Below are 27,518 nucleotides of genomic sequence, written 5' to 3'. Positions count from 1 at the left end.
GTTGAAGAGACATAATTTCAAATTAAACTAGCTTTTTTCTTTTTTGAAAAAAGCAGTACATTTTTTGTTCATATATCATAAAAGGTCAGGCATACGTGCAAACGGTGTCATCAATGATATTCTCCCCATTTCCCGGCATTGTCTTTTTTCTCCGTCCTGCAGAGACCCAATGCAGGCGTAAAGATGAGCAAATGTTAGATATAAATCGACCAGTCTAGCCCTTGGGTAATTAAGAGCCACTCTTTCCCGTGGTTCTGGGAGTTACCCTGACTCTACCAACTTGGATTACTTGCCAATTCTTACAACAAACAGCCCAGGCCTGAATCTCACTCCCATTGCTGGAGCTAGGATCAGCCCAGCAATGATCCTAGCTCCGGTAATGAAGGGGATGAGCATCTCTCCGAGGAAAATGAGAGGCTCTTCCTAGAAGCAAAGCCCAGGATGCCAATGGGTCAACATGCCTACCCACGGTCAGCTTAGCCATCATTCATATAAAAATACCACGTGCAGTTGATTATAGTTTAAGTATGATGATTTCTCTATGAACTATGACTTTTATTGAATCCTTGCTTCATTTGTGAGACTCCAATCTAAGGTTGTTTTTTAAGTTTATGATCAAACAGTCTTTACATTTGTCCTTTTACGTAAAGCCATTATTTTTCAATTTCTTAGGCACAGGAAAGAGATTGAGGAGAGAAATAAACCACAGTCAGATCTAGCCACGTCGTATTTATTTACTCGTTTTTATTATTATTTTTTTTATCATGGGAGAGAGGGGTGGTTGAGGATGTCTGGAACGCGTGGGTATGGGGATGGCAAGAGGAAGGAATTGTGGGAGGGTGAGATTCGACTCCGTGAAAAGGATAGTATGCTGCAGAAAAAGAGATACAGATGCAGGACTCAGAGTGTCTTACCATTTATGTATCATAACACTGCAGGAAACCAATTACAAATCATAGATTTTATTCTACTGCCTGGTAACTTATAAGCAACACATTGGCTTCTCCATGAACATCAACTGTTCCTCCGTCCTCTTTGATTTAGGAGGCGGACACCCCCTCTGCTTTGGCAATACTTTCACATGCCTTCATCTCAGGAGACCCCTGGTCACAGTCATTGGGTCATAACTGAATGAAATCCCCATCAGACTTTAGGTTCCAGGTCTCTCACAAGGGACATTACCATTTTTCTGGATATTCAGCCAGTGCCTCCGTTCCCTTTTCGAATCCTGGACCAAATAATTGCTTCACCATAGTTTTGTTTGCACGTGTGGGGACTCAGTTATGTTGGTTTTTAGCCTACTATGTTCTGACTTAGTACTAAAAGACTGAAAAATAATGTAAAGTTATTTAAATCACCTAAACGTGGAACTGATTTTTGGTTTATTGAACTCTCTACCTGCCATTGGTTTCTGTGGATCTAGTGGTGTTCCCTGTCATCTGTGGTTGGCTGGCTCTGCAGTCTGGGGACTGTTTTTCTCACCTCTTCTTTGCAGTACTCTCTGGTATTTATAGCACCTCCCAGATGGGTGCCTTCCTCAATTTAATTATTATCCAGCTTATCCTCCCTTCCAATATCATTCATGAAAATGTTAAATAAGGCCAGCCATAATACCTACATCCCCAAAGCATGCTCCTCAACAGTTCTTAACTTGAGACATTGCCGTTTATCATCAAATTCCTTTAGCCAATTTAAGTCCCAGGAAGAATGTTAATATTGAATCCCATTTGAGCTAAATTTTAATTAAGATTTCCTGAGACATTATGTTAAGTGATTTACTATAATCAAAATTGATATCTCCTCTACTACCCCCACTCTTAATTTTCTAATTTTACCCACATGCGAAAGAGAATTGAATTGGTCTTGCTTGACTCATTCTCCATAAATATACATCATTCACCTGTTCTGTTCCTGCAGATAGTTTCCTTCTCCTTTGCCTTTAGGACCATGTCTATCATCCTCCTCTAAGTCCCAGAGTCAGGTTATGAAATGCATTTCCTTATGGCGACCACATCTGTCCACCCCCAAACACCTAACCTCAGCTACCTGAATGCCAATCTCTCAAATTCCCTTCTTCCCTCTCAATTATTTTTGTAGCTACCATGTCTCTGCACATTGTCAATTCTGAATGCAGTGGACACTAAACACAGAAACAGAGTATGCACTGTATATCCCCTTAAGGGTGATGGTGTATATAAGGCACTCTGCTGACATATTCTCAGGATGGTGAGCATGAACATCTGAATGGGCCATTAACATGGCACTCTTGAAAGTGAATTCAAGTTTCAAGGTAAATGTGCACACTTACCTTTGATCTAAGAAAGTGCACCAGAGGGTCCGGGGGTCACCCAAAAGAATCTGTGAACAATAAAAAACTATTACTTTATAGAAGTGAAAATTAGAGGTTAGAAATACATATGAAAATGTTAGTAATAAGAAAATGTTTTTCTGTATGCTTACTTATTAAAATTATGTATTTTACTTATTCAAGAGGAAACTTTTAATTATTTTCCCCTATGTGTAAACTTATAGGAGGCCAAATTTCTTATCCCCATCGATCACTTTTGGAATGAGGAAAACAGAAAATTCTGTGAATGTCTGAGGGTGCTTGGGTGGCTCAGTAGATTGAGTGTCTCCTTCGGTTCAGGTCATGATCCCAGGGTCCTGGGTTCGAGCCCAGCATCTGGCTCCCTGCTCAGGGGAGAGTCTCTGCTTGTCCCTCTCCCTCTGCCCCTCCCCCTGCTTGTGTGCTCACTCTCTCTCTCTCTCTCTCTCTCAATTTCTTGCAAATAAATAAATAAATAAAATCTTAAAAAAAAAAGAGAGAAAATTCTGTGAATGTCTGTAAAAGGTGTATTATAAGATTTCCCACTAGAATCTACTTCCCCCAGGAGGTAAATTTGTATTTATCAGCAAAGAGCCTTATTTAACTCATTAAATCATTCTTACCTTAATTTTGCTTTATTGCATTAACCATGATCATTCTGTTCTCACATGTAATGACCCAAATATACTTTTAACTTCTGGGTACAAGTTGCTTCATAATGACTATAAACACCTACAAATTAGCCTTAGGAATGCTCATGTGGTGATGTCAAGGACCTCTGAATTCATTCCCTCTTCTCAAAAACAACAACAAACAAAAAACTTCTTGGACTTGACAGTCTAATTTTTTAATAAGATATTCTATAATCGGAGATGCATTTGTTTGATTTTGGAAAGGCAATACCCTAGGCGTTTTCCGTCTTTTTTAAGTCAGTGTGAACAAGATCATAAAGATCTTTCCGAAAGCGAAGTAGAAATAAAGGTTGCAAGGACAGGAGACTCTCTGAGAGACGGAAGGAAAATAGTATGGATGTGAAAGGCAAAAGCAGAAGGAAAGATGACAGTAATAAAGACAGACTTCACCCACTAGGTTTTCTCCAGTCTCGGGAGGCAGTAATATGTGTTCATATGTCCAGAACAGGAGGTAACGTAGAAGGAAAAAATTAACTTTCCGACAGTGATATTAGATTTGCTGTTAGACCCTTTGTCTTCTTTCCTTTAGTAAATTAAAATAAAGACAGTCTTCAAGATCCAAAACTTTTATCACTTTCATAAGGAAAGAAAGAAAAAAAAAATCCTTCCTGCTGGGATTGCTTCCAAAACAGAGCACCCTTGCCACCCTTCCAGACAAGAGCGAATGTGCCAAGAGATCTTTCTTCACCTACATTCTGTCTTTGAAAGCGTGCTCCTTTTGTTAGGGGACAGGGACACGGGATGGAAAACTGAGCCCCAGGAGGACTGACGATGTGGTTTTCTGTTCCAGCTCACAGCCGTGGATGCAGACGAAGGGTCCAACGGGGAGATCACGTACGAAATCCTGGCTGGGGCTCAGGGCGACTTTGTCATCAACCACACCACGGGGCTCATCACCATCGCCCCGGGGGTGGCACTGACGGTGGGGCGCACCTTCGCGCTCACGGTCCAGGCCGCGGATAATGCGCCTCCCGCGGAGAGAAGGTAAGGCACAGCGCAGCCACTGCGCCTTCTCCGCGCTCCCGGTTAACCGTGCCCTGACACGGAGGAAGCACAGCAACTGTACTTTTATTCTGACACGTCTAAATTTGACCAGAAAATTCGAGGGCCCAAATTCTCAGGAACTGCACGTTCTTACTTGGTTAAGTTGTAGGGAAAGGAAAATAAAGAAGATTAAACCACAAAATAAGTAACTGTGATTTCACAGATGTGAGGGATGCAGATCTCTATTCTAGGGGGGACCTGGGAAATATCAGAAATAGGTAGCCAATTTATTGCTGAAAAGCAAGGTTGCTAACATGAGAGGTCACAGACATAGCAGCGACATGAAATGTCTTGGGTTTGAAGCCGCCTCTCAATGTCTGGGTAATTATTCAAATATATACATAAGTGTGTGTGTGTATAGATATGTGTGTGTGTGTGTGTGTGTGTGTGTGTGTGTATATATACACATATATATTCTCTATATATACAAAATATACATGCATACGTGCATACATACAAATATATGCACTATATATTCTATCTATAGAATTTATTATAGAATTGATCATTTAGCTACAAAATATATATGTAACCCATATATACATATTCAAATATATAGATACATGGATGGTGTGAGAGAATCAAAAGCAAAAGGCTTCCCACTATTACAACTGCATTTATTTAGTGCCCTACCTGAGATATCTTTTTTATTAATTTCTTGCTTGCTTCCCAATTTTCAGTATGCATTTAAAGAAAATATGAATGAATAGTAATTCATTCCTGCATCTGGTGGGTCTGTCCCCTTACAGCATATCCTAAGGTTCTTTCAATATGAATACTGAATAATTTCTTCAAAATTCTTTTCTCAGCTACATAATATTCTTTCATACATGTGTTATACTGTGTAAGAAACCCACTGTCAATGGACTTTCAAATTCCAGTCGCTCCTTTACTGACAATGAAGAAATAAATGACACCAAACAAGCGTCATTGTGAATATGTGCAAATACATCAGCATAGTAAATCCTCATTTACCAAAAGGCACATGCAATTATAAGTTTCAGCAATAATAGCCAAATTGTATTCCATGGGGCTCATAACAATTTACAGTTCCAACTGCCAAGTCTGAGAGTAGGTAATTCTACAGTCTCCCCAGCTGTGTGTCATATCAGACGTGGATTTTTGCCAATTTAATCGGTAAAACATAACATCTATTTTTATTTCCTTATGAGTAAGTTTGTTTCCTATGCTTATGAGTCAATTCTGTTAGTTTTCCTGTAAAGTCTGTGTTCATAGTCTCTGCCCATCTTTCTATTGATATGTCAAGCCAAGGCTATAATTATTTTATATTTGCTATTAATGATTATATAGATTCATGCTGTATGTTTAAATCTTTGTTGCATTTGGGATTTATCCTAGGGTACACTAGGAGGTATCAATCAGCAATATATTTTTTTGAGGCTACTCTGCCGTTTTTCCCATATAATATACTAAATAGTTCATCTTTTTCTCACTGATTTGAGATGTTACATTAATTATATCATACATTTTCTCATTTATTTGAGTTTGATTTGGAACTTTCTCTTCTATCCCATTAGTTCCCCCAACTTTTCATGAGCTATTGTCACAATTTTAATTGTTAATGTTTTAGACTGTGCTTCATAATATGGTGGTGCTAACTTACCTCAATGCTGTTTTTCTCTAAAAGTGTCTTCGTTGCTCTTTATATTAATTTTTTTTATTATAAATAAGTTAGTTCAGTGAGGTTTTTAACCATATTTTGACTAGGAACACATTAAATTCACAAATTAATTTACTTAGGGTTAAATTATATGTTTTTGATGTCGAATCTTTCTATCCAAAAACTATTTGCCCATAATTTCTTGTGTGTCCTGTAAGAGTTTTTATTTTTTATTTTTTTATTTTCTTTTTTTAAAGATTTTATTTATTTGAGAGAGAGAATCAGAGAGAGCACATGAGAGGGGGGAGGGTCAGAGGGAGAAGCAGACTCCCCGCTGAGCAGGGAGCCCGACGCGGGACTCGATCCCGGGACTTCAGGATCATGACCTGAGCCGGAGGCAGTCGCCCAACCAACTGAGCCACCCAGGCGCCCTAGAGTTTTTATTTTTTAAATATTTTCTTTATATGAGTCCTGTGCATTTCTTTGTTGGTCTGTTTCCTTATCTTTTGCTGTTATTGTACATAGACTCTTTTCTCTTTCTTCTATCTGGTTGATATTTATATATGTGAAAGCTATTAATATCTTTTTATTAATTTTAACCCACTTTCTTATTTAATTATTTTATATTTTTGTAGTTTTCTTCAGTGTTATCCAGGAATGTATTTATAAATAGTGAAAATTTTATATCCTTCCTTCCATTTTCTTTCCTTTAATTTCATTGGCTAATTGTTTCAATAAAAATGCTTGTTTTTTTTAAGATTTTATTTATTTATTTGAGAGAGAAAGAGAGCACGCTTTGGGGTAGGGGTAGAGGGAGAAGGAGAATCTCAAGCCGATTCCCTGCTGACCACGGAGCCTGCCACGGGGCTTGAACCCACGACCCTGAGATCACAACCTAAGCCAAAACCAAAAGTCAGCCTCCTAACTGACTAAGCTACCCAAGCATCCCTGCTCATCTTGTTTTTAACTCAAGTAGGACTGTCTGACAGATTTCCTCATTATATTGGGTTATGAGTTTTTTTTTTAATTTTTTAGTTATGTTAAGAAAGTGTTTATTCCCATTTTATTGGCTTTTTAAAATAAGAAAATATATCCCATCATCTATGAAGACAGTAATGACTTTCGTTCTTGAGCTAATCATATAATGATTGATCTTGATATAGTTCCTAAATAAATCTATTTTGCATTCTTATTATGAATGCCACTAGGCTGTGATGTTTTATTCTTGAATTAAAATGCTAGATTATGTTTGTTACTTAATTTAGTGAAATTAGTCTGTTCTCTTTTTGAGAAATTTTTATGAAGATTCCATACAGCTGTTCTGTAACCTCATGAAAGAAATAGAAACCACAAAAAATGCAAGAAAGAATTAACAATTGTAATAGCAAGTGTGAATAGTGGTAAAGATCTCTAAAACCAGTAAATAAATCCAAATTTTGTTCTCTGAAAAAAAGAGATAAAAATATATAAAATAATCAGATGGATAAACCACCACTTCATTTAATCAAAAAAAGGGAGGGGGCACTTGAGTGGTGCATTCAGTTAAGCCTCTGACTCTTGGTTTCATCTCAGGTCATGATCTCAGGGTCGTGAGGTCAAGCCTCACGTTGGGCTCTGTGCTCAGCGGGGTGTCTGCTTGAGATTCTCTCTCTCTCTCTCTCTCTCTCTCTCTCCCCCTCTGCCCCTCCCCATCCATGCTCTCTCTCTGTCTCTCTCTAAGGTAAATAAATAAATCTGCTTTTAAAAAATGGAGAAATTTCAATAATAAATTCTAAGAAGGAAATACTACAGAAACAGAGGAAATTAAAAGAATCATAAGAGACACCTTTAATTTAACATATGCAAAAATTGAAAACATGAGTGAAATGGATAATTTTTCCAGAAGATACAGCTTATCAAAACTGATCTCAAAGGGTAAGAAATTTTAAAGACATCAACCTTATGGAGGCAGTAGAGAAAGTTTTCAGAGAGCCACTACCCAAAACTGCACAAGGGCCAGGCCGTTTGGCAGGAGGACGGTAACACAGTGAGAGGGGTCATTCCCCGCCGCGCCATCCCCCAGAGCGCACCCTACATCTCCACGCCACACTCCACAGTTCTCGTCTCATCGATGGTGGCGCTGTCCGGGGGGACTCTGTGCTTCTCACAGACACCAGTGGACGGTCTCTCCTCCTCCCTCATGTTCTCCTGTTGAGTCTCATCCTGTCTTCTCCTCCATCTACAGATGGTAGCCCCTTCTCCATTATCTGCTCTTCTAACCTCTGACCTCCTCTCCCACTGTCACTTCCAGACCCACAGGTCCCTCTGGGGGGATCTGGTTCCCGACTACACAACATACCTCCAACAACTCGTGTGTCACTTGGCATCTGATGGCCGGTCTTGCACCTGCTCTGGCCAAACACCCCTGGAGCCATGCTCGGGGTGTTCCTTTCTCTCAAACTCAAATGCGATCTTGAGCAACGCCTCTAAGCCCTACCCGAAAAGCTCACAGAACGGACGATCCCCCGCTTTTGTTACTGACATCCCGGTCCATGCCACATTTCTCTCTGGTCCCGCTATTGAAACATCTTCTCCTTAAGCTTCCGCCAGTGCCCCTTCCATCCCTTCTCTGTTCCAGGGCCTGGGAGATTCTAGTAACACAGGAAACACCCTTTCTTTTTGCTCAAGCTCTCCTTGGGGTCTCACATCTGATTCAAAGTAAAAGAGAAAATCGTTAAAAAGACCAGGGAGCCCAGCACACATTGCCATCTGCCACCAGCCAGAGGACGCTCCCTAGTGTCACCTCCTCCATGGGACATCATCTCCTGCTCCACCCTGCTTCTCCACTCCAGCCCCCATGACACTTCCTTTTGTTCTGAACCCTGCAGCTACCTTCCAACCTTCAGCTTGACCTCCCCTCAGCCTGGATGGTTCGTCTTTCCATTTGTCCGTGGACTCTGGTCCTTCTGGCCACTATCCAACCATCTCACTTCCTTTGCAAAGTCTTTCCAGACAAAGTATTTACAGCTGCAACAGCTGTAAATACTTTCCCTACTTCTATGCCCCCTTTTATCCACTGCACTGACCGCCCTGGGATAGGCTATGATGTACCTTCAGTTAGGGTATGAAGCTGATGGTCTGCCTCGCCTCCTCCCCACTGGAATTTTAGTTCACAAGGGCAAGAATCACTGTGGTTCGGTTGTCTCTCATGTCTACAGAAGCCCAAATAATTCGTGGATTGCCCTGGGTGCTTAAAAAGTCATCTGTTTTTCTTGTTTTCCTAAGTTCTTAACAAACATCTTTTTTTTTCCTGTTTTTTTAAACAGATGAATTAGGAAATGAGGCAGTGTAATACAAAACTCAAATAACTTTAAAGAGCCCCTGCAAGGAAAAGGCAGATTTGAAACTGTTCTGCCTTCTTTCATAGTATACACCAATTCTGTCTAATTTTGTCACTAATAAGTTTAAAAAAAAAAAGTGTGTCTGTGATAGTAAGATTTTCTAGTCCATCCAACCAACCATTTACTACACAACTACCACTTATTATGTCATGGAAATACAAAGATAAACTGAGTGCCATCACATGCCAAAAAAATTACAGTAAGGAGTGGAAAGTAGGGCTATAAATAATTAAATTCAGTTCAGCATGGGAAGTGTGTGATTCAGCCAATTTCTCCGCTCTCTGGGGCATCGAGGAGGGCCCTTGTTACAATGAGGGAGTACTTAGATGGCCTCCCAAGCCGATGAGTTTCGGAGAATGAGTCAAGGTTGACCAGGTAAAAAAAGTATGTCATATTATTTGTGCAGCCTGAAAGGTCTGAAGGAGCTTGGTCATTATGGGTAATTACCAGTCTAGTCAGTGTTACCAGTGCATAAACCAGTTCAAGAAGGGACAGGAGACTTAAGGGTCATTTCATGGAAAATTGAATTTGTTTTTTTAAGAAGCTTGGACTTATTATCCAGTCTGTGGAGAGTATTTGTGAAGGACTTTAAGTTAGAAGTTGAGTGAGAATTTCTGAGTTTAGTTTCTAGAAAATCTGTCCGGTGTCCCTGTGGGAGATGAATTTGAGGAGGACAACACTGGAGGCAGGGAGATGAGATAGGACTTCACCACTGGAAAAATCCAGGGACTAATGGCTTGAACTGGGCCTGTTAGGAAGGTGGAGAGATAGAATTGTCAAAAAAAAAAAAAAATCTCCCACTTTTTTGTCTAAGGTGACAGGGTGGTAATGTCAAGTTGGCATGCATGGTTTGGGTGAAGGAGATGAGCTCAATTTTGGACTCACCTTAGTTGGATTTGGCCATTGTTCATAAACCTAAAAGGCAAATAGATGTATATATATATATATATGAACATGAGAAAATGGTTAAGGACTGTTCCTTGAGAAGAAATGAGGAATGCTATTATATATTGACCTAAAGTAAGAGTCAAAGTTTGAATGAATTTAAAGAATAGCCTTTTCCATATTGGGTTATTCTGAAGAGGAGTTAAACATGATTGATACTATTTAATTGGCATGTAGTAGACATCTTACAAGCTATTCTCTATACATAATTTCTAACCTGAACGACAACACTGTGACTTTGTATTACTCTAAATTTGCAGACCAGAAATCTGAGGCTGAAAGATGATAATTGACTTGGCTAAATGGCCCCTGGCCTACACTCCCACCCACCTCGTAAATGAGTTGCAGAACCTTCACCTGCACTAGGACTATTGGATTCTAGACTTTATCTTCCACTCTCTTCCATAGCCATGACCTTTTTTCATTTTTATTCTGGAGAAAAAAAAAATACTACAATTGCTTAATATCAGTGCTAATTATGCTAACTTTAAGAATTAAGACACCTTTTGTTTTTACCATTTAAACTTTTATTAAAGTCCCTTAATAGTCATCAATTTATTTTATGACTTTTTATTTTCATTGAGGATAGCCCCATGCTATGTAGATCTGGTAAAATCTATATATACTTGTACATTATGACTGATGACTTTTTAACTATTTTATAATTTAATGAGTGAGATTTTATAATCTACTTCCTACTCAGTTCCTATTTGCAAGTCATACCACAGATTTGTCTCAGTAAGCTGCTGCCTACAATAATCAGTGCAGTAAGAGGATTTCACTGGAGTAAAATTGTATTCGACTCCAGGACACAGAATGACATCTTCAGAATCTGAATACACAGCTCTTTTCAGTGACACTAAGCATTTGCTTGACCTGGCCTCATTGTTTTCCTTATAGCAATGGTTTGGACCCTAAAAGATCACCTTATAATGTTTGGTCAAATATCAAGTGGGACCTACAGAGAATAAAATCTGGATACATCCTTTCTCCCTGGTGGGATAATGTCATGTTCCCTGTAGGATAATGGCATTTGCTATTTTCTGGAGGAAAATTAAGCCTTCAAGCATTGACTTGATGAATGAACTGAAGAGTTGTGAAGTTTTGCTTTCAGTATTTCCTTTGAGAGGTAGAGGCTGTTTGAAAACTATCAGCATGGAAGTACAGACCTTGATATATTTTACAAATTGACCCAGCAGGCAACAGTGATATGTAAACCTACTTAAATCATAACATTAAAAAAAAAAAGGCAATTTTCCATTTTTTTTCTTTTTTCAGATTGGAAATCTTAATTCATAAATTTAAATAACAAAATAAGGCCTATATGAATTAACTATTTATGTATTTGTTATTCTAATTAAACTTACTGAAGAATTCAGAGAGTAAGAGGAGTTATAGTCTGTAATCTTCCTTCTGTTGTGCTGAGTCTCTCGTGAGTATAAGAGGACAGATAAAAACCAAAAGATGTAAAATGTAACTTCATTCGGAGATAGTATTTAGTCTATTGGTTTATGTAGGTCTCCTTATACTTATTGAATTGAATTAAATTAAATTAATATTTAAGTTTTATATGAATAAAGTAGTACTATTACGTATTCACAAAGAGAATGAAGGACAGTCCTATCCCCAAATATCTTATAATATAATTACGATAAAATGATTGGTGCATGGCATGCAGTTCCTAACTAACTTTTTAACCTTGATTCAGTCACTTAATCTTTCTGATTTTCTAATCCTCTTTTGTAAAATGAGAGAGTTAAATTAGATTGTGTCTAGGGTCTTTTAAAATCTTAAGATTACCAGAGAAAATACATCAGCACTTGGGTTCTACTTTGACCTTCATTACCAAATGAGAAAGAGAAAGCTTTATGATTTTCATTTCTTTTTAGAAATAGAGATTTATCTACATCATACTGGCGATATTACAAAAATAAAATTTGTATTTATAATTGCTCGATTTTATGCATTTAAGACTAGCTATAAAATGTTAATACAAAATGTTCACATAAAATGTTATTATTTATCTAGTGACTGCCCTGTTTTATTATGTGCTTAACTGATGCTGTTGAATTACTGGTATTTATTACAACATTAATGGTATCATTTTATTGTGAATACTATTGGTATTTAGTTTCAGGAAAGCTAACTGTGACACAATGCTGACATCAGGGATAAAAAGGAGATAGGCTTTTAAAACGCTGGTGCTTATTTAAAGGCTTGTAGGAAGAGCCAAGAAGTTGAAGGTGAAAAATGCTAGACCTTGAAACTTGATCTTTCTCAAACAACTCCAAGATCCAAGGGGGAGGCAGGGGATGGGGAGAGCAGAAACATATGTAATTAGCAATTTTAGCATTTGAATTATTGTGGAAAGGAGCAGAGGAAGGGAAGGAATAAGGTTGGATGAAGGAGAAGCTGGTGTTGGACCACAGCTGTTCCATCTGTCCTCTGCCTGGGGGTGTAGGGTTCTTTGTGTTGCATTTTAAAGTTGTCTTTTCTGCACGCCTGGGTGGCTCAGTCGGTTAAGCGGCTGCTCAGGTCATGGTCCCAGGGTCCTGAGATTGCGCCCCGCATCGGATTCCCTGCTCAGCGGGGAGCTTTCTTCTCCCTCTCCCTCTGCCTGCCACTCTGTCTACTTGTGCTTTCTCTCTGTCAAATAAATAAATAAAATCTTAAAAAAAATAAAAAAATAAAGTTGTCTTCTCTGTAGCAGATACACCAGCATCTTTGGGTGTAGAGGTCCTCTGTGCAGTATTGTGGATGTAAACAGTTTAGTTCCCTCGTGGGAAAATAGTCATAGGGGAAAGAAAAAGGAAACACACAAAGCATAATCAGTTCAGTGTAAACCATATTCTCATGAGAGGAAAGAGCCTCATATTCTGGTAAAGACTTCATCAAGTTTTCCAGACCAGCGAGCTGAAGCTGTAAAAAATGCCAAACGCAGGAAAAGCCTAACTTTTTGAAAGAAAACTTTGAATCTGGAGTACAAGTGTGTTCTAGGTTAAAAAAAAAAAAATGTCAATCAGTGAAAGAATCCCTTACCTCCAGGGTTACCAAGGTGAATGTTAAGTCAGTTTATAGAGGAAGCCCTAGGCTACTAACTTAAAAAGAAGGTGAGCCTACATGTTTTTTTTTTGCCAAGAGCTCCTGGGCCAGTGGTCTTCTAAATCAAGTGTGTGAGGATATTGTATATCCATAGAAAATGTAGAGTCTTCTGGCCCACACCAGAAGATTCTAATCTAATATGTCTCAACACGGACACTACCACAAACCCACTTTGGGGAGGCGACCAGGGTACCATGCCCTTAAGTATTTAGCCTAGAAAAGGGAAGGGATGCAATTAAAATGCTTAAAATATTATAAGGGAAATTAATAAAGTATATGCAAGGTATTTACCCCATTCCATGGACTAGAATAAGACTCCTTATTTTGAGCAATTATTATTAATAATGGATAAATATGTTCTCATATGTGCATACATATACATTTGTATACACAACCTACACACACGTGCACACACGCACATTTATATGTAATCTTATTTAACCCTTCTGCTAAACTGAGATGTTAGTATTACTCTCATTTTTTTAGATGGCAGTGGTCAAACTGAAATAATCTGCCCAGAATGTGGTACACATCCAAATTCTAACTCAGGAATGTGTGGTTACAAATCCTGTGCTCGACAGCATCCCTCAGCCAGGGTTGTTACCAATATGGTGGGGGGCAGATGTTATAGGCCTTCTTATCCACAATGTGCTGGCTGGAAAAAGGAACAGACTTGTAAAATGTGCAGATGACTTGATGAATAACAGATGCTCAAAGAAGCCAGGGTCGTGAGGGTGGTACCAGGGAGAGTATGTACCCCGGGGATGCTGTTGGAGCCAGGTCACGCCCTGGAAAGATAATAGGGCTACTTTAAAATGAGAAGTGGGTCTACCACTAAATTTGGTAACTTGTGGATACTTTCCTTCCCACCATGTTTCCCTTTGCATCTAGCCCTAACATTAATACCTGTAAGTTTATAAGTAACATTTCATCAATCATTTTAACCTACTGTAAACATCTTACTCTTAGGGGCACGTGGGTGGCTCAGTCTATTAAGCATCTGCCTTCGGCTCAGGTCATGATCCCAGGATTCCGGGATCGAGTCCCGCATGGGGCTCCTTGCTCAGCAGGGAGCCTGCTTCTCCCTCTGCTGCTCCCCCTGCTTGTGCTCTCTCTCTCTTTATCTCTCTGACAGATAAATAAATAAAATCTTTAAAAAAATCTTACTCTTAAATTCTCAATTGTAAATATACATATATATGTATGTTGAAAAGAAAACAATTAGAATTTGATTCATTTTATTGACAGATTTTAACAATAAAGTGATAAATCCAGAGGTCAGAATAAATACAGATACTTTTATTATAAATTATAAAAGCTGATTATAAAAAAGATTTTAATTTAAAATGAGATTATTTTGGAACAATATTGTGATAAATGTTAAGTGTGAATTTTTTAAGTCACTGCAACTTTTTAGAGGTGCTTATATTCTATAGGTACTCATCTATTGAGGGTATGTCCAGGAACAGTTTGGGCATAGGAAACATAAGAAACCTGAAACAAATTTTCAGTGCCTATGATCTGTATTTCTCTGCAAAGCTTTTTAAAACATAGACTCTTTTAGCATAATAATCTCAGAAAAACATTATTGGTGACCATGTATTTTAATTGAAGCAATTAATAAAAAGAACTTTGGTTTTAGACAGAGAGAGCAACAGTGATGAGTGGGTAAGCTGCTGAGGAGGGGCAGAAGGAGAGAGTCTTAAGCTGGTCCACGTTCAGCGTGGAGCCTGACACAGGGCTTGATGTCACGGTCCTGAGATCATGACCTGAGATGACATCAAGAGTTGGATGCTTAACTGAATGAGCCACCCAGGTGCCCCAACTAATTTACACAGCGATTGCTTTATGAGCCTGACTCTTGACATGCATTTACACGAAGCCATTGATGTCAGCAAGAAAACTAATAAAACATAGCCCGGATTTTGTGTGTTATTTTAATCAATACCTCCGCTGCTGGTTTAGTAGGAGGAGAGCCCCGAGGACAGCTCATATTACCAGATATTTATAGAATACGTTTTGCTATTAGAAAGACATTAAAAAGTAAAGTCAGGAGTCAAGACTCCTGTTAATTTATTAGCTTTATTTGTACAGCTGTTTGGTTTTAATTCACACTATTAATCTAAGCAGGAAAAAATTGGTACCCTGAGGCATTTTCTTTCTTTTTACTGAGATAATTGCATAGAAACATGATATTTCAGTGGTAGCTTTTATATTGCCACCCTTTCATTCTGAATTATTTTATTGTTTCTCTAAAAAATCGAAATGTCCTCTCCTATAAGCCCAACAGCAGACCACGGACTGCGGTCTGTCATTAAAGGTGATGCGGATTTTTCCCCCATCTTGTTTCTGTTCTCTGTCTCCGCAGGTACTCCATCTGCACGGTGTACATCGAAGTGCTTCCTCCAAATAATCAAAGCCCTCCCCGCTTCCCACAGTTGATGTACAGCCTCGAAATCAGTGAAGCCATGAGGATTGGTGCTGTTTTATTAAATCTACAGGTATCCTTCTTGGGAGATACATAAAGCTCTGTGGAGACAACCTTGAAGGCTGATGGGTCTGTATTTGTGCGTGGGTGAGGGGGTAGAATTGAATTCACATGTCTGTTTGCACTCTAGTACAGGGAAATTTTATCTGGAAAGGAAAACGGGGCTCATGTGGATGGAAGGTTTCCCCGGCTAATCTCTTCTATTGATTGCCACCACTGAAGGACTGACGTTACCTGGCAGGGATTAGCTGCAATCATTATAAGACAGAATGAAAAAAGCATGCAGTTGAATATTTTGTACTTTACACCCAAAGAGTCTGCAGCTGACTATTATTTTCTGTCTCAAATTCCTTTGCCCGGCAGGATTTAGTTTTGCTGCAGTGTGGTATAGAGAAAATAGCTTTGGGTTCGTGGACGGATGGTAGGCATTCTAATTCTGAGGCAGACAACTTCATTCTGTGGCCATGGGAAAATCTCGTAATGGCTGGGCCTCGTTTATTCATTTAGGTGAAGGGAGGAGGGCCAGCTGATATTTGCATCTGCAGGTCCAGATTCATGGGCATATGAGTTACTTGCAGGATGATTTCTTGGTTTCCACTGTTTATATATTCCTGACTAAAACACATTTGGCCAGAAGTGGTTGTATCTTTCACTGACTCTACAAGTCGGGCTTCACATGGTGTTGATAATTGCCCCTTACTGTAAGACTCATCACATGACACACCACTCTACCCGTGGGTGTCGAGAGGACAGGGAACCGACCTTCTCCTGGTGTCATTACACGGGAACGGCTGAGCTTGCTGACAAGAGTTCAGAAAGCTGGCCTTGAAGGGTAGGACAGATAGATGTGCATGTGTGCTTCAGGAAAATCCCAGCATCGATCTTCACCACCAAAGGAGGTGACACAAGTCATACTTACATCTTGCCCACCTCCCATTTGAATGCACACAGCCTCTCACCCAAAGCCTGATGAGGTAAAAGTGGAGATTGCAGCGAATGTTTGAACTGGAAAGGATGTGAAAGTAATGAGACACATCAGCCTCATGATCCAGACGTGGGAAGTGAACCCCGTGGAAAGTAACTGGGGCCTAGATCAGTTGGTTACATTTTCATTATGTCCAAAACAGGGCTCGTTCCCTTAGATCCCTCAGAGTACCCGGGGCTGCCGGAACTTTGTCTGGCATTACCAGATACTTCTCTGTGCCTCTGCTCTAGTATCTATTTGGTTGCTTTTCCCCAGGTAACTACAGAGACTTTGCTTCTGTGGTTCATTTAGTATTAAAATATGTGGGAAACAAAATTATGTGAAGGTAGTCATATTAGCAACAAGGAAATTTGGAGTATTTTAACGGACAAAATAAAAGAACCCCATAGTCTCTGAAAACCAAAGATGAAGACAAGTACATTTAATGGAATAATGAAAATCTTATATATATATACATATAATCCACATATACACATATATGGATTTATTTGTGTAAACAAGAAGAAAAGCTAAACAAATCCTAGATTTGTGAGATTCAGGCTAAGAAATTGTACACGTTTATGTTTAAATATTCCTTTGGAATGTGCCTTTGTATGATTTCACGTTCTATGAGGTAACATAATCCTACTTATAAGATGGCCCTAGGTCTCATTTCAGTAAATCCCAGAAAGGTCCAGGAACCATATTATAGGAGAATAACTACCTGTGAGTTAAAGATGAAAAGGAGCTGGTCTTTTTCATATCTCAAATTTCTCTACTGTGAAAGCTGAGTGAATACGTGAAATGACATTTCTCTTCACCCTTCCTGCTTCTGGTAGGAGCAAAAGAGAGGGTACCAATTGCAGTGGCAGTCTCTATGGGAAAGAACAAGGGTGTCATCACCACGGCTTTTTTCCTAAGCCACCAGCCATTCCCTTTTGCTCCTGATCAACTGAGACTGAATTTAAACTAGTGACCTAAAAACTGAAAAGCTTCTACCAAATTACTCTCCCAGAGACTTCTAATAACAGAACGCCATCAGTGGTACCTGGGGCTCGTCCTCCTCTCTGTCACATGCCACACTGCCCACTGCTGACTCACTGCTCAGTTTAGAAAGGCAGGATTTGTGGAGAAATATATTTTCCCAGGGAACAGCAGCCTGGTTTCAGCATGATCTGTTTTGACTGAGACCAAAGTGGTTTCTTCTCAGAAAACAATCCTTTTTTCTCCTCCTCCCCTTCCCCTTCTAAGTATTTTCCTTCTGTTCTGTCTCAAAACTGCTGGGGAGGCTGTGATTTTCCTCGGCTTATTAAGGCTGTCTCGACTGGCTCCTGCATCCATGGCATTCAGTGGGGGAGAATGTGAGCCAGGGCACTGCTTTTCCAAACTTCCTGTGCTGAGCAGAGTTGGCATTAGGTGGCATTTTTTTTTCCTTCCAGAGTTGGCCAGATCCTTCTCCAAAGCATGATTGTGCACCACGCCCACTTACCAGTGAAACCTATTAGAGGCATGTGCCCCAACTGTGCACTGGGATCACGGGATCATGGGAGCCCCTGTACACAGATGGCCCCACTGTCCCATCATGTCCATCTTTAGTCTGAAATCAGCCATGGTGGGCACATTTATGCTCCGGAAATTAGCATATGCAACAAATCAGTACCTTTCACTCCATCCACAGCTAGTTGTTAATCCTTACCAACACACCACCGGATGTGGAGCCAATTTCTTCAAGGACTTAAGTAACTAGAATATGTTAGCTTCATCAGCCTCCTCTGTCTTTGTCCCTCTGAGATTTTGAAATCCCCTTGTACCATCACCATTACCCTGGTGCTCACATAAAAACAGTAATAGGTACTGTGTATGTGGCACTTAATGAGGCACATGCCTTTACAGATAGCTAGGATATATTCTGCACACGCTCAGACTCAGAACTTCAGCAATTTGTGACTGAGAAGGGTTATATCTCATTCCCACTGTACATCCACCATGGATCAGTGCCCACTCCATCCTCCATCATTCACCCCACGTCAGAATGAAGGGGCAGCCTCTGTGCAGAGCAGTGTTGTTCTTCTGACAGAGTGAAAAGACAGGCACAATAAACCACAATTTGGATCTTAATGCTTTTTCCAGAAGTGACACCTGACCCTGCTGCCCACGGTTCATCCACCAAACCCAGGCACAGACTGATCCTAAGCTCTTCACCTCAGAGATGCATAATTCTCCTGTGGGAGACATGCACTAACTGCCTGGCTACTCTGATGTCAAGAGCTGTGGGTTCTTTGGTTCATCACTTGCCTTCCACATTATGGCAGGCAACCATTTTGCTAAATGAGTTTTCCCTGCCAACCATGATTCCCATCCTGATAGCTTCCAGTAACAGTTTCCTCACAGCTTCCAGTCTCTTGAAACCACTCTATTTATTTTCTGGGTGTTTATTAGGCTCACTCCACCCTTAACTGTCAAGTTGGGATCAGTTAGGATAGCTAGGTTTATGTTGCCAAATTCCACAGTCAGTGCCATCAACAGTGAACAGACACTGTGCTGTATTCAGTCTTCACTCCACAACCCAGCTGATGGAGTGGCCCCTCCCTAGAACAAGGGATCTCCTGAGGGCAATGTTTGCTGTGGGAAACACAGCAGAACAAAACAAAACCCAGCTCTTCATTGTTACCTACAAGTGAGACATAGAATAACTACCATATTTTTTTTTTCCATCAGCCAAAGCAATTCATATGGCTACTCCTGAGTTAATAGGTCAAGAATGTATAATCTTCATGTAGGCAAATGGCTCCTTAGGTTACATGGCAAAAGCTGATGTCAGTGGAACAGGGATATCTTACTTTCCCTAGAAACGGACTGCCAATATTTTGAAAATATTAACTTCAAACATTAAAATATATAATTATGTATGCATCTCTTAACATTTATATAAATAAATAAATAAAAACTTCGGCACACATAATGTTTCCCCATTTGATTCTTATAAAAATTCAAAGCAATTGGAGCTATTATCATTGTAATTTTACAAATGGGGAAACTGAGCTACAAAAAACGAGAAACCCATTGCTCAACCAACATTCAGAAGTCTTCACCTGTTAATCACCCTCCCTGCCCCCCACTGCAGAATGCTTCCTATTTCACTTTCTAGACCAAGAGAACATGTATATTCCCTTCACAAACAACTTACTGATAAGCTCTGACCTAATGTGTAGGTGGGTATTATCTTTATTCTCTGGCAAATGAGGAAATGGAAACTTAGAAACAGCCAGGTTTGGGAGCCAGAGTAGTTTCTTGGGTTTGTTTTTGTTTTAATTTTCTCCCCTTTGACTTCTAAATCAGGACTCTACTATATCATATTATTTTAGTTTCAGCTATAGAAAAACTATTAAATTTTCTTTTTTCTCTATGGGGTGGTGGGTGTTTTTTATATTACGTTAGTTTTGTGTTTTCCGAAGGTTAATTTTATGATGTTTATGAGGGTAAAATATATGACAGGTTGAAGGGAAGATCCGATTTATTTCCATAGTCTCAGGAAGAAACAATTAAAGGAAATGTTGGCTATTTTCCTCTCTCACATAGAGGTTATAGACAGAATATGGATTATAACCTGAACAAAGCACAGTTAAGTAAAAAAATACTAAATTCTCAGATCCTACCTCAAAGAATTCCTGGTCGTTAGTAGAATACTCTCCAAGAACCCAGGTAGGAGAGACCCCATATGGTTTTGGAGACCTTTACCAAAGAAATAGTGAGAATGAATGTCTTGGTCCTCTAGTGGTTGCTGGTCCAGTGTTTCTCTTAGTCCAAGACTGAGAGAAGAAAATCCAAGAGGAGGAAGGGGAGGTTGGCATCCAGTTCTTTAACAGAATGGCTGCTGGGATTTGAGTCTGTGCGACTGCCCTGGCGGGCGGACACTGGAACCAGGTGTCATAGTGGAGTGGGCAGTTGGCAAGACGGCGTGGACTGCTGCCCACATTCTAGGTAAGATGATCCTCCCGGGAGCCATAGAGCTCAGAGTGAGGGCTCCTAAGTGTCAATAAAAATGAAGGGAATGAACTGCAGTGCGTGGAAAAGAAAGACATGCATGCACACCAAGATGTACAACAAAGGGCCACCGGCTGAGCATTACACACGAATGTGCCTCAAGCACCACCAGTCCCTAGGATGGTGGCTTGGGATCCAGCCCTGTAACAGTGGAGTTAGCTGGTGCCAATTCCTCCCACACTGGTCCTCATGCAACCTCAACACAGTCAGTCCCTTTCAGAAGCATGTTTTTCCCCTGTAGCCTCTCTATCGCAGCGTCAGGGGGAAATGAGAGGAAGAAAGATGAATACGAGTGAGAAAATCACACACTCAAAGTCTCTAGAAACAAAATTGGCTTTAAAGTAAAAAGGAGGGGCGCCTGGGTGGCTCAGTCGTTAAGCTTCTCCCTTCGGCTCAGGTCATGGTCCCAGGGTCCTGGGATCGAGCCCCGCATCGGGCTTCCTGCTCCGCGGGAAGCCTGCTTCTCCCTCTCCCACTCCCCCTGCTGTATTCCCTCTCTCTCTGTGTGTCTCTCTCTGTCAAATAAATAAATAAAATATTTTTTTTTTAATTAAATAAATAAATAAAGTAAAAAGGAAGGTGTCCTATTAGGAAGAGTTAGATAGTTTTACTAAATGACAGTTGTAGACTTTTAGACCAAGACACGGCTGGAGGAGTCAGCTGTACGACGGAAGGGGGAGTGAGTGACACAGCAGCTTGAGAGCAGCCTGGAAGAAATGAAGCCATTTCATTTCTTCTCCAGGAGATTCCCTATCCAAACTGGGCACAGGATAATGCAGAGCTGAACTTTTGTACTTACAACCAAAACGCACAGGAAGGAAAAATTTCAGAGATTGCATGGAGGTGCAGATCTGTATTGTAAATCATGCATCTCTGGCCCTACCCCTACTTCATTCCCACACTTCTCGGCTTGATGCCTTGAGCAAAGTGGAAAAGGGCATGATTCTCAAGGCTTTGACTTTGTAAACTGACTCATTCATGATGGAGCACTTAGTTTCTTGCACACTTCTACAAAGTATCTAGTCATCTGCTATAAGTTCATGCCCAACTGTAAAGAGCAAATCTTAATTATAACAAGTTGGGGATCAAATGACCCACCCACCTGTGGCTGGGGGGGGTCATCCCAAAGGGAAGCTCAAGTACACTTTACAAACTGGTTAAGACATGTGCATGGGGATAGAGTAAAATTCTTCCCCTCCTTGCACACACTATGATCCTTGAAGAGTGAAGAATTGGGACCAGGAAGAAATAAGTGAAATGGCAACAAAAAATAAACAAAGAATAATATGCAGACACCAGATATAGCCCACAAAGCCTAAAATTTTTACTGACTTTTTACAGAAGAAAAAAACAATTTTTGCTAGCCTCTGCATATACTGTGAGTAGTCATTCAAAAACAGACCAACAAACCAAAAAAAAAACCAAAAAACCCTCACACACATAATAGTGCCCATCCATCATATTGAAATAAGTTTCAAGGTGCCACTGAAAGAGATAAGATATAATACATACAGTCCTAAGACCTAGCATTTTAGTTTCGTATGGTAAGTTGAATTGAGTATATTAAATTTAATTATTTAAACTGCGTCAGAATAATATGTTATCTGACCTGGGTCTCAGGTGAGATAGCTGAAAACAGAAGCAACATTAGTTCCCAAGGGATGGTATGTGTATATAAATATTCAGGTCAGTATTTGTGTATCGTAAATACTACACGAATAAAATAATGGAGACTAACATACCCTTCGGTGTAGAACAGAAAGCGGAATTATAAGAGCTTGGGAAACAGGAGAGATTATTGTCTTTGGGTTAGGGAAGCCCAGATAAAATGGAAAGCATGTAAATTGCGTAGCTCAGTGCCCAGAAATAGAAAAAAAGAAAATACTTACTAATGGTACTTACTTTATTCCTGTTCATTACCATTCTTGTTTTTCTGTTAACTCATCCTAAGATTTGGGTTTTAAGTGTGAGCGAGAAGGTAGCAGGCATTTGGAAGGATGAGTAGGAAAGTGGACTGCGAAGAATACAGGGGAATGGATGCATTGCAAAGAATATATTCACCCGTGTTATGATTTTACTAGTTCTTCCTTTGAGAAGAAATGATCACTTGCAATTTAGAGTACAGAGTGACACTTTGGCAGCCCAAGAGGTAGGTGGTCAAGAGATCAATATTAATAATAATATCAACATCTAATTTGAATTGCTGCTGTTAGACAGGGACTGCTCTAAGCTTTTGAAAGCTTCCTTGTCTTGTATACATTTAACAAAGCGGTAGAGTAACTGCTTTTCCAAAGTCCTAGAGAATGCTGCTAGGAGTGGAAATCCCAAATCAAGCTGCACGACCCTAGAGTCAGTGCTCTCCCAGCCATTCCTGGAGACAGAGGTCCGCTCAGTGCCCTCAGCTCTGCTCCAACTTGTACCCACTTCAATAGCAGAATAGACCTGCCCACGAAGCTGAGGCTGCTTTTCTTTTTAGGATCTGCTTGATCAGACTTGATTTTATTTTCTTGTGGTTGCTTCCTGCCTCTTTACAAAAGTGTAGAATAATATACAGATAACAACCAGTGATACTGGGAAAACTCAACTTAGCCCCTGCTTTAAACTTGCTTCTTGAGCTGACTGACTCCTGCGGTTTGAGTGAATTTGCTTTTCCTGGCTTCTCCTGCCCAAAGCTGCAGTGGCACGTGAAACAGCTCAGACATGGGTAGCGGGAGAAAACAGAAAGCCCGCGGTGCCTGGATGGCTCAGTCAGTGAAGCATCTGCCTTTGGCTCAGGGTCCTGGGGTGGAGTTCCGCATTGGGCTCCCTGCTCAGCAGGTGTCTCCTTCTCCCTCTCCCTCTCCCTCTGCTTATGCCCTCTCTCTCTCAAATAAATAAAAATCTTAAAACAACAACAACAACAAAACAACCCAGAAAGCCGTGAGAGGTGGCCCAGGAAGTTGGATGTTGCCCATCTGGTTACTTGAGGGAAAAAAACATGCATTTTTCTGATGAAATTCTCCAGGGATGAGTGTAAGGTGGTGCTGGGTCACCTTGCCACCGGCAGCTCCCTTTCATCTTTATCCATTCTCCTCCTTTTTTAAGTCTTTTTTTAAAGATTTTATTTATTTATTTGACAGAGAGCACAAGCAGGGGGAGGGGCAGAGAGAGAAGTAGACGCCCCTCTAAGCAAGGAGCCCCATGTGGAACTCGATCCCAGGACCCTGAGATCATGACCTGAGTCGAAGGCAGACACTTCACCGACTGAACCACCCAGGCGCCCCTCTCCTCCCTTTTAATAGTTTCAAAAAGTGGTAGAATTTAAACTATAAGCCTCAAGGAATTATTAATTTTAGTCCTGAAGAAAAATGCCTGCTACCTTGATTTGATCCAGAATTAACCCATTTCCAGAACAGTTTGAAGAAGGGCAGGCCACTGTGGATCCCGCCCTTCTGCATTAACAGGTCCTGTCGGAGGTGCTAATTTGTTTTTCTGACATCTTTCAAATATTCTAGAAGGTTTGGGGGTTCTTTCTTCTCTTTCTTTTTTGATGAATATTTCTTGTACAATAGGATGTGGTTTTTTTTTTTCCCCTGAAGATGATAGCAGTTTATGATCCACGGATATAATGTGGTTGGTGCAGGTATAGTGTGCATGAATCGTGAACCCTGGGCTGTAGGATCTGCAGTGTCGTTTATATTATGGGGATCACTTCAGATCTGTCACTTGCAGATTTGCTCTGCCGTCATCAAAGAAGCTTTTCTTGATGCATTCCGACTCTTTAATATGTTACTGCGTAGATTAATGCCACAGAGTGCCCTAAAAAGATGACCATTTTCCCTTAGTTTTAGTAATATATATAACAGGTTTCCCTGATTTTAATAAGCGTGAGAAAGGAAAGTCTCATTGATTTTCCTCTTTATTTTCATTTCAAGTGGGGGAGAATACGTTTTCTCGTCTTTCCTTACACTAGACCTCAGAGGGCTCTTTCATCATTAACATTATCTCAAATGGATAATAGGATGGGTGCTCATCGGGAGGTGGAAACACACCACTGATACTGCTCATCTGGTCCCAAAGTATATTTTATATTTTGAATGAAGAATAGATAGCTGGATGGATAGACAGATGGATGAATTTTAGAGAGAGAGAGAGATGCCTCCCAATGCCAAGCAATTCCTCCTTGCAAACATTAAATCTGATTTGTAGTGTTAATTTTCTCCTTTAAAGCAGATGTTCTGATAGGTCTAAATTCCCCCCAAAAAAGTTTAATCCCCTTGACACTATGGGATGCATATTATCTGAAATGATTTTTCATCTCTGGGCATGTAAAGCTGTCGAAAGTGAGAAAAACATATTTTTGAATGTATTCTCTATTCACAGGCCTGTCTTCCTCTTCCCAAACAGTGATTTGTCCCCTGTAATTCCTCTGTAGTCCGCAATACGCTCATAGGCAGGAAGCCAGAGAAGTGTCAGGGCAAGTAGGGAAAGGAGAAATCTAAGTCTGATACACTTAAAGTAGCTGGATCCTAAATTATTTTTTTCTTGACCCTTCCATCCTCAAGAAGGAAATAAAAATGATTAAAAAAATATGTGCGTTCTTGCCCCAGAAGAGTTGTAGGTTGTACATTTTATCTCATATCTTATTTATCTCTCATACACATATATATGAGATGTGTGACTTAAGTGCAAATGTTAGTGGAGTTAGACTTCACTTCTGCCTCTGACTTAGGCTTTAACAGGAAGTAGGACATATAAAAATGGGTGAAAATGATTTTGACATGGTGCAAGAAATAAAGCTCCAGGGACACCTGGGTGGCTCAGTCGTTAAGCGTCTGCCTTCGGCTCAGATCATGATCCCAGGGTCCTGGGATCGAGCCCCGCATCGGGCTCCCTGCTCTGCGGGAAGCCTGCTTCTCCCTCCCCCACACCCCCTGCTTGTGTTCCCTCTCTCGCTGTGTCTCTCTCTGTCAAATAAAGAAATAAAATCTTAAAAAAAGAAAGAAAGAAAGAGAGAGAGAAAGCAAGCAAGCAAGCAAGCCACATTCTCCAGTTCTCTTAAAAATGATTAAGGACCTAAAAATAAGTGAACAAGATAAAATGGTCTTTCCTAATATCACCGAGCATAAAGCAGAAGTGCTGTGACTGATTGTGCAGATGGCTGCCCATGATGATCTGTGGTTTGTGTGAGACCCCGAGGAAGAGATTCACTGGCAAGGAGACAGGCTCTACTCTGGTGCCTCGCCTGCCCCATATTTTCATCAAACACTTGGATGAAGACTTTTACAGCCTCTTGTCACCACGCCTACCAGTCTTTCTGTACCTGTATTTGTATCTTTTGTTTTTACTTCTGTGATTAAAAATGAGCCCTTCTTGTGTCTCTTGAAACGGTCACTTGCATACCAGATCAGTGCTTCTTGGAGTCTTGGAAATGAAGGATGCCATCTAAGTGAATTACTAGAAAAAGGAAATAGGAAACAAACAAACGAAAAAAATACGAGCCTATTTTTCTTTTTTACTATTAGATTCGGCAGATATAAATTACCTGTCAAATCGCTTATTTTTTTTTCTAAACTACTATAATTTTTTTAAAGATTTTATTTATTTATTTGACAGAGAGAGACCAGTGAGAGAGGGAACACAAGCAGGGGGAGTGGGAGAGGGAGAAGCAGGCTTCCCGCTGAGCAGGGAGCCCGATGCGGGGCTCGATCCCAGGACCCTGGGATCATGACCTGAGCCGAAGGCAGTCTTTTAACCAACTGAGCCACCAAGGCGCCCCTAAACTACTATAAATTTTACTCTAGAGGTATTTACTCTAAATTTCTTATATCGTCATGATCTGTAATAACCACTTTGCAAACGACACCGCAACATTGCACCCCACTCGGAACAGCACTCAGGACTGGCCATGTAGTTTGCAAGGCCCAGTGCAAAATGAAAACATAGCACCATTTAAGTATGAGTGCTTTGCGCTGACCAGATAGCACTCTCCTGGACTGGACCCACTCTGGGCTGCACAAGGACGTTGCTTCAGAATCACCCTTTGACCCTCCTGCAGCGTGAACAGTTCCGGCTCTGTCTGCTCCTTTCAATCGCCATCAAAATCGGCCATGGCATCTCCCAATTAAACACAAGGAAACAACACAAAATGCCCTTGATCCCGTATTTCCTCAAGCTGCTTACTCATTTCTGTGCCTCCCTTCGTTGTGGAAGCTACTCAACGCTGATATCCAGGCTGGCTTGAAGAACGTCTTGGTCAGATTCCCTGCTGTTCTCTCTTGACCACAGTAAAGTCATGTTTTCTTTTTTTTTTTTTTAAGATTTTATTTATTTATTTTGACAGAGAGAGACACCGCGAGAGAGGGAACACAAGCAGGGGGAGTGGGAGAGGGAGAAGCAGGCCTCCCGCTGAGCAGGGAGCCCGATGCGGGGCTCGATCCCAGGACCCCGGGATCATGCCCCGAGCCGAAGGCAGACGCCTAACGACTGAGGCACCCAGGCGCCCCTAAAGTCAGGTTTTCAATCACACCAACCACAGATGTGGCTCTTTTTGTCCCTGTGCTTATTCCATTGCCAAGTGAATCCCCCATCTTCCTGCGCATTGATGGACAAGGTGTGATAGAGCGGATAATCCCTTCCTTATTTAGAAACTTATGTGCTTGATTTCCAGGACACCGTCGTGTCCTGGGCTTTTCCCCATGCTCCCTGGTTGATCCCACCTCTGTCTACTTTGATGGTTCCTCCCCATTGCCCTGCCTCTTAAAAATTGGAATGCCCTGAAGCTCAAGCTCCTTAACTCTTCGTTTTCTATTTACATTCACTCCTGGGATTAGTTCATCTGGTCTCATGGATTTAAGTGGTTATACGCTCATACCTCTGTCCTTAGCTCCCTGCCCTAAAACTCTAGACCCCTGCCCAATTATACAGTCAATA

The 27,518-nt window shown here is 40.6% G+C and overlaps 1 protein-coding gene across 17 annotated transcripts in view; it reads left to right on the top strand.

The window, feature by feature from the left end:
• Nucleotides 1-27,518, top strand: part of PCDH15 (protocadherin related 15) — a 781,344-nt gene that overhangs the window by 458,583 nt on the left and 295,243 nt on the right. For 16 of the 17 annotated variants that reach the window (XM_088020022.1, XM_088020021.1, XM_088020020.1 and 13 more), the window contains 2 exons: nucleotides 3,809-4,002; nucleotides 15,479-15,611. In XM_088020022.1, the coding sequence (XP_087876148.1) occupies nucleotides 3,809-4,002; nucleotides 15,479-15,611 (327 nt within the window). The remainder of the gene's footprint in view (nucleotides 1-3,808; nucleotides 4,003-15,478; nucleotides 15,612-27,518) is intronic. The other variant, XM_088020018.1, reaches the window with a different exon arrangement.

The sequence above is a fragment of the Eumetopias jubatus genome, unplaced genomic scaffold, assembly GCF_037043125.1.
Source record: "Eumetopias jubatus isolate StellerSeaLion01/CBP00866 unplaced genomic scaffold, mEumJub1_p1.0 scaffold_17, whole genome shotgun sequence".
NCBI classification, from domain to species: Eukaryota; Metazoa; Chordata; class Mammalia; order Carnivora; family Otariidae; genus Eumetopias; species Eumetopias jubatus.
Note: the sequence above shows the minus strand (reverse complement) of the source record. Positions and strands in the feature narration are given on the sequence as shown.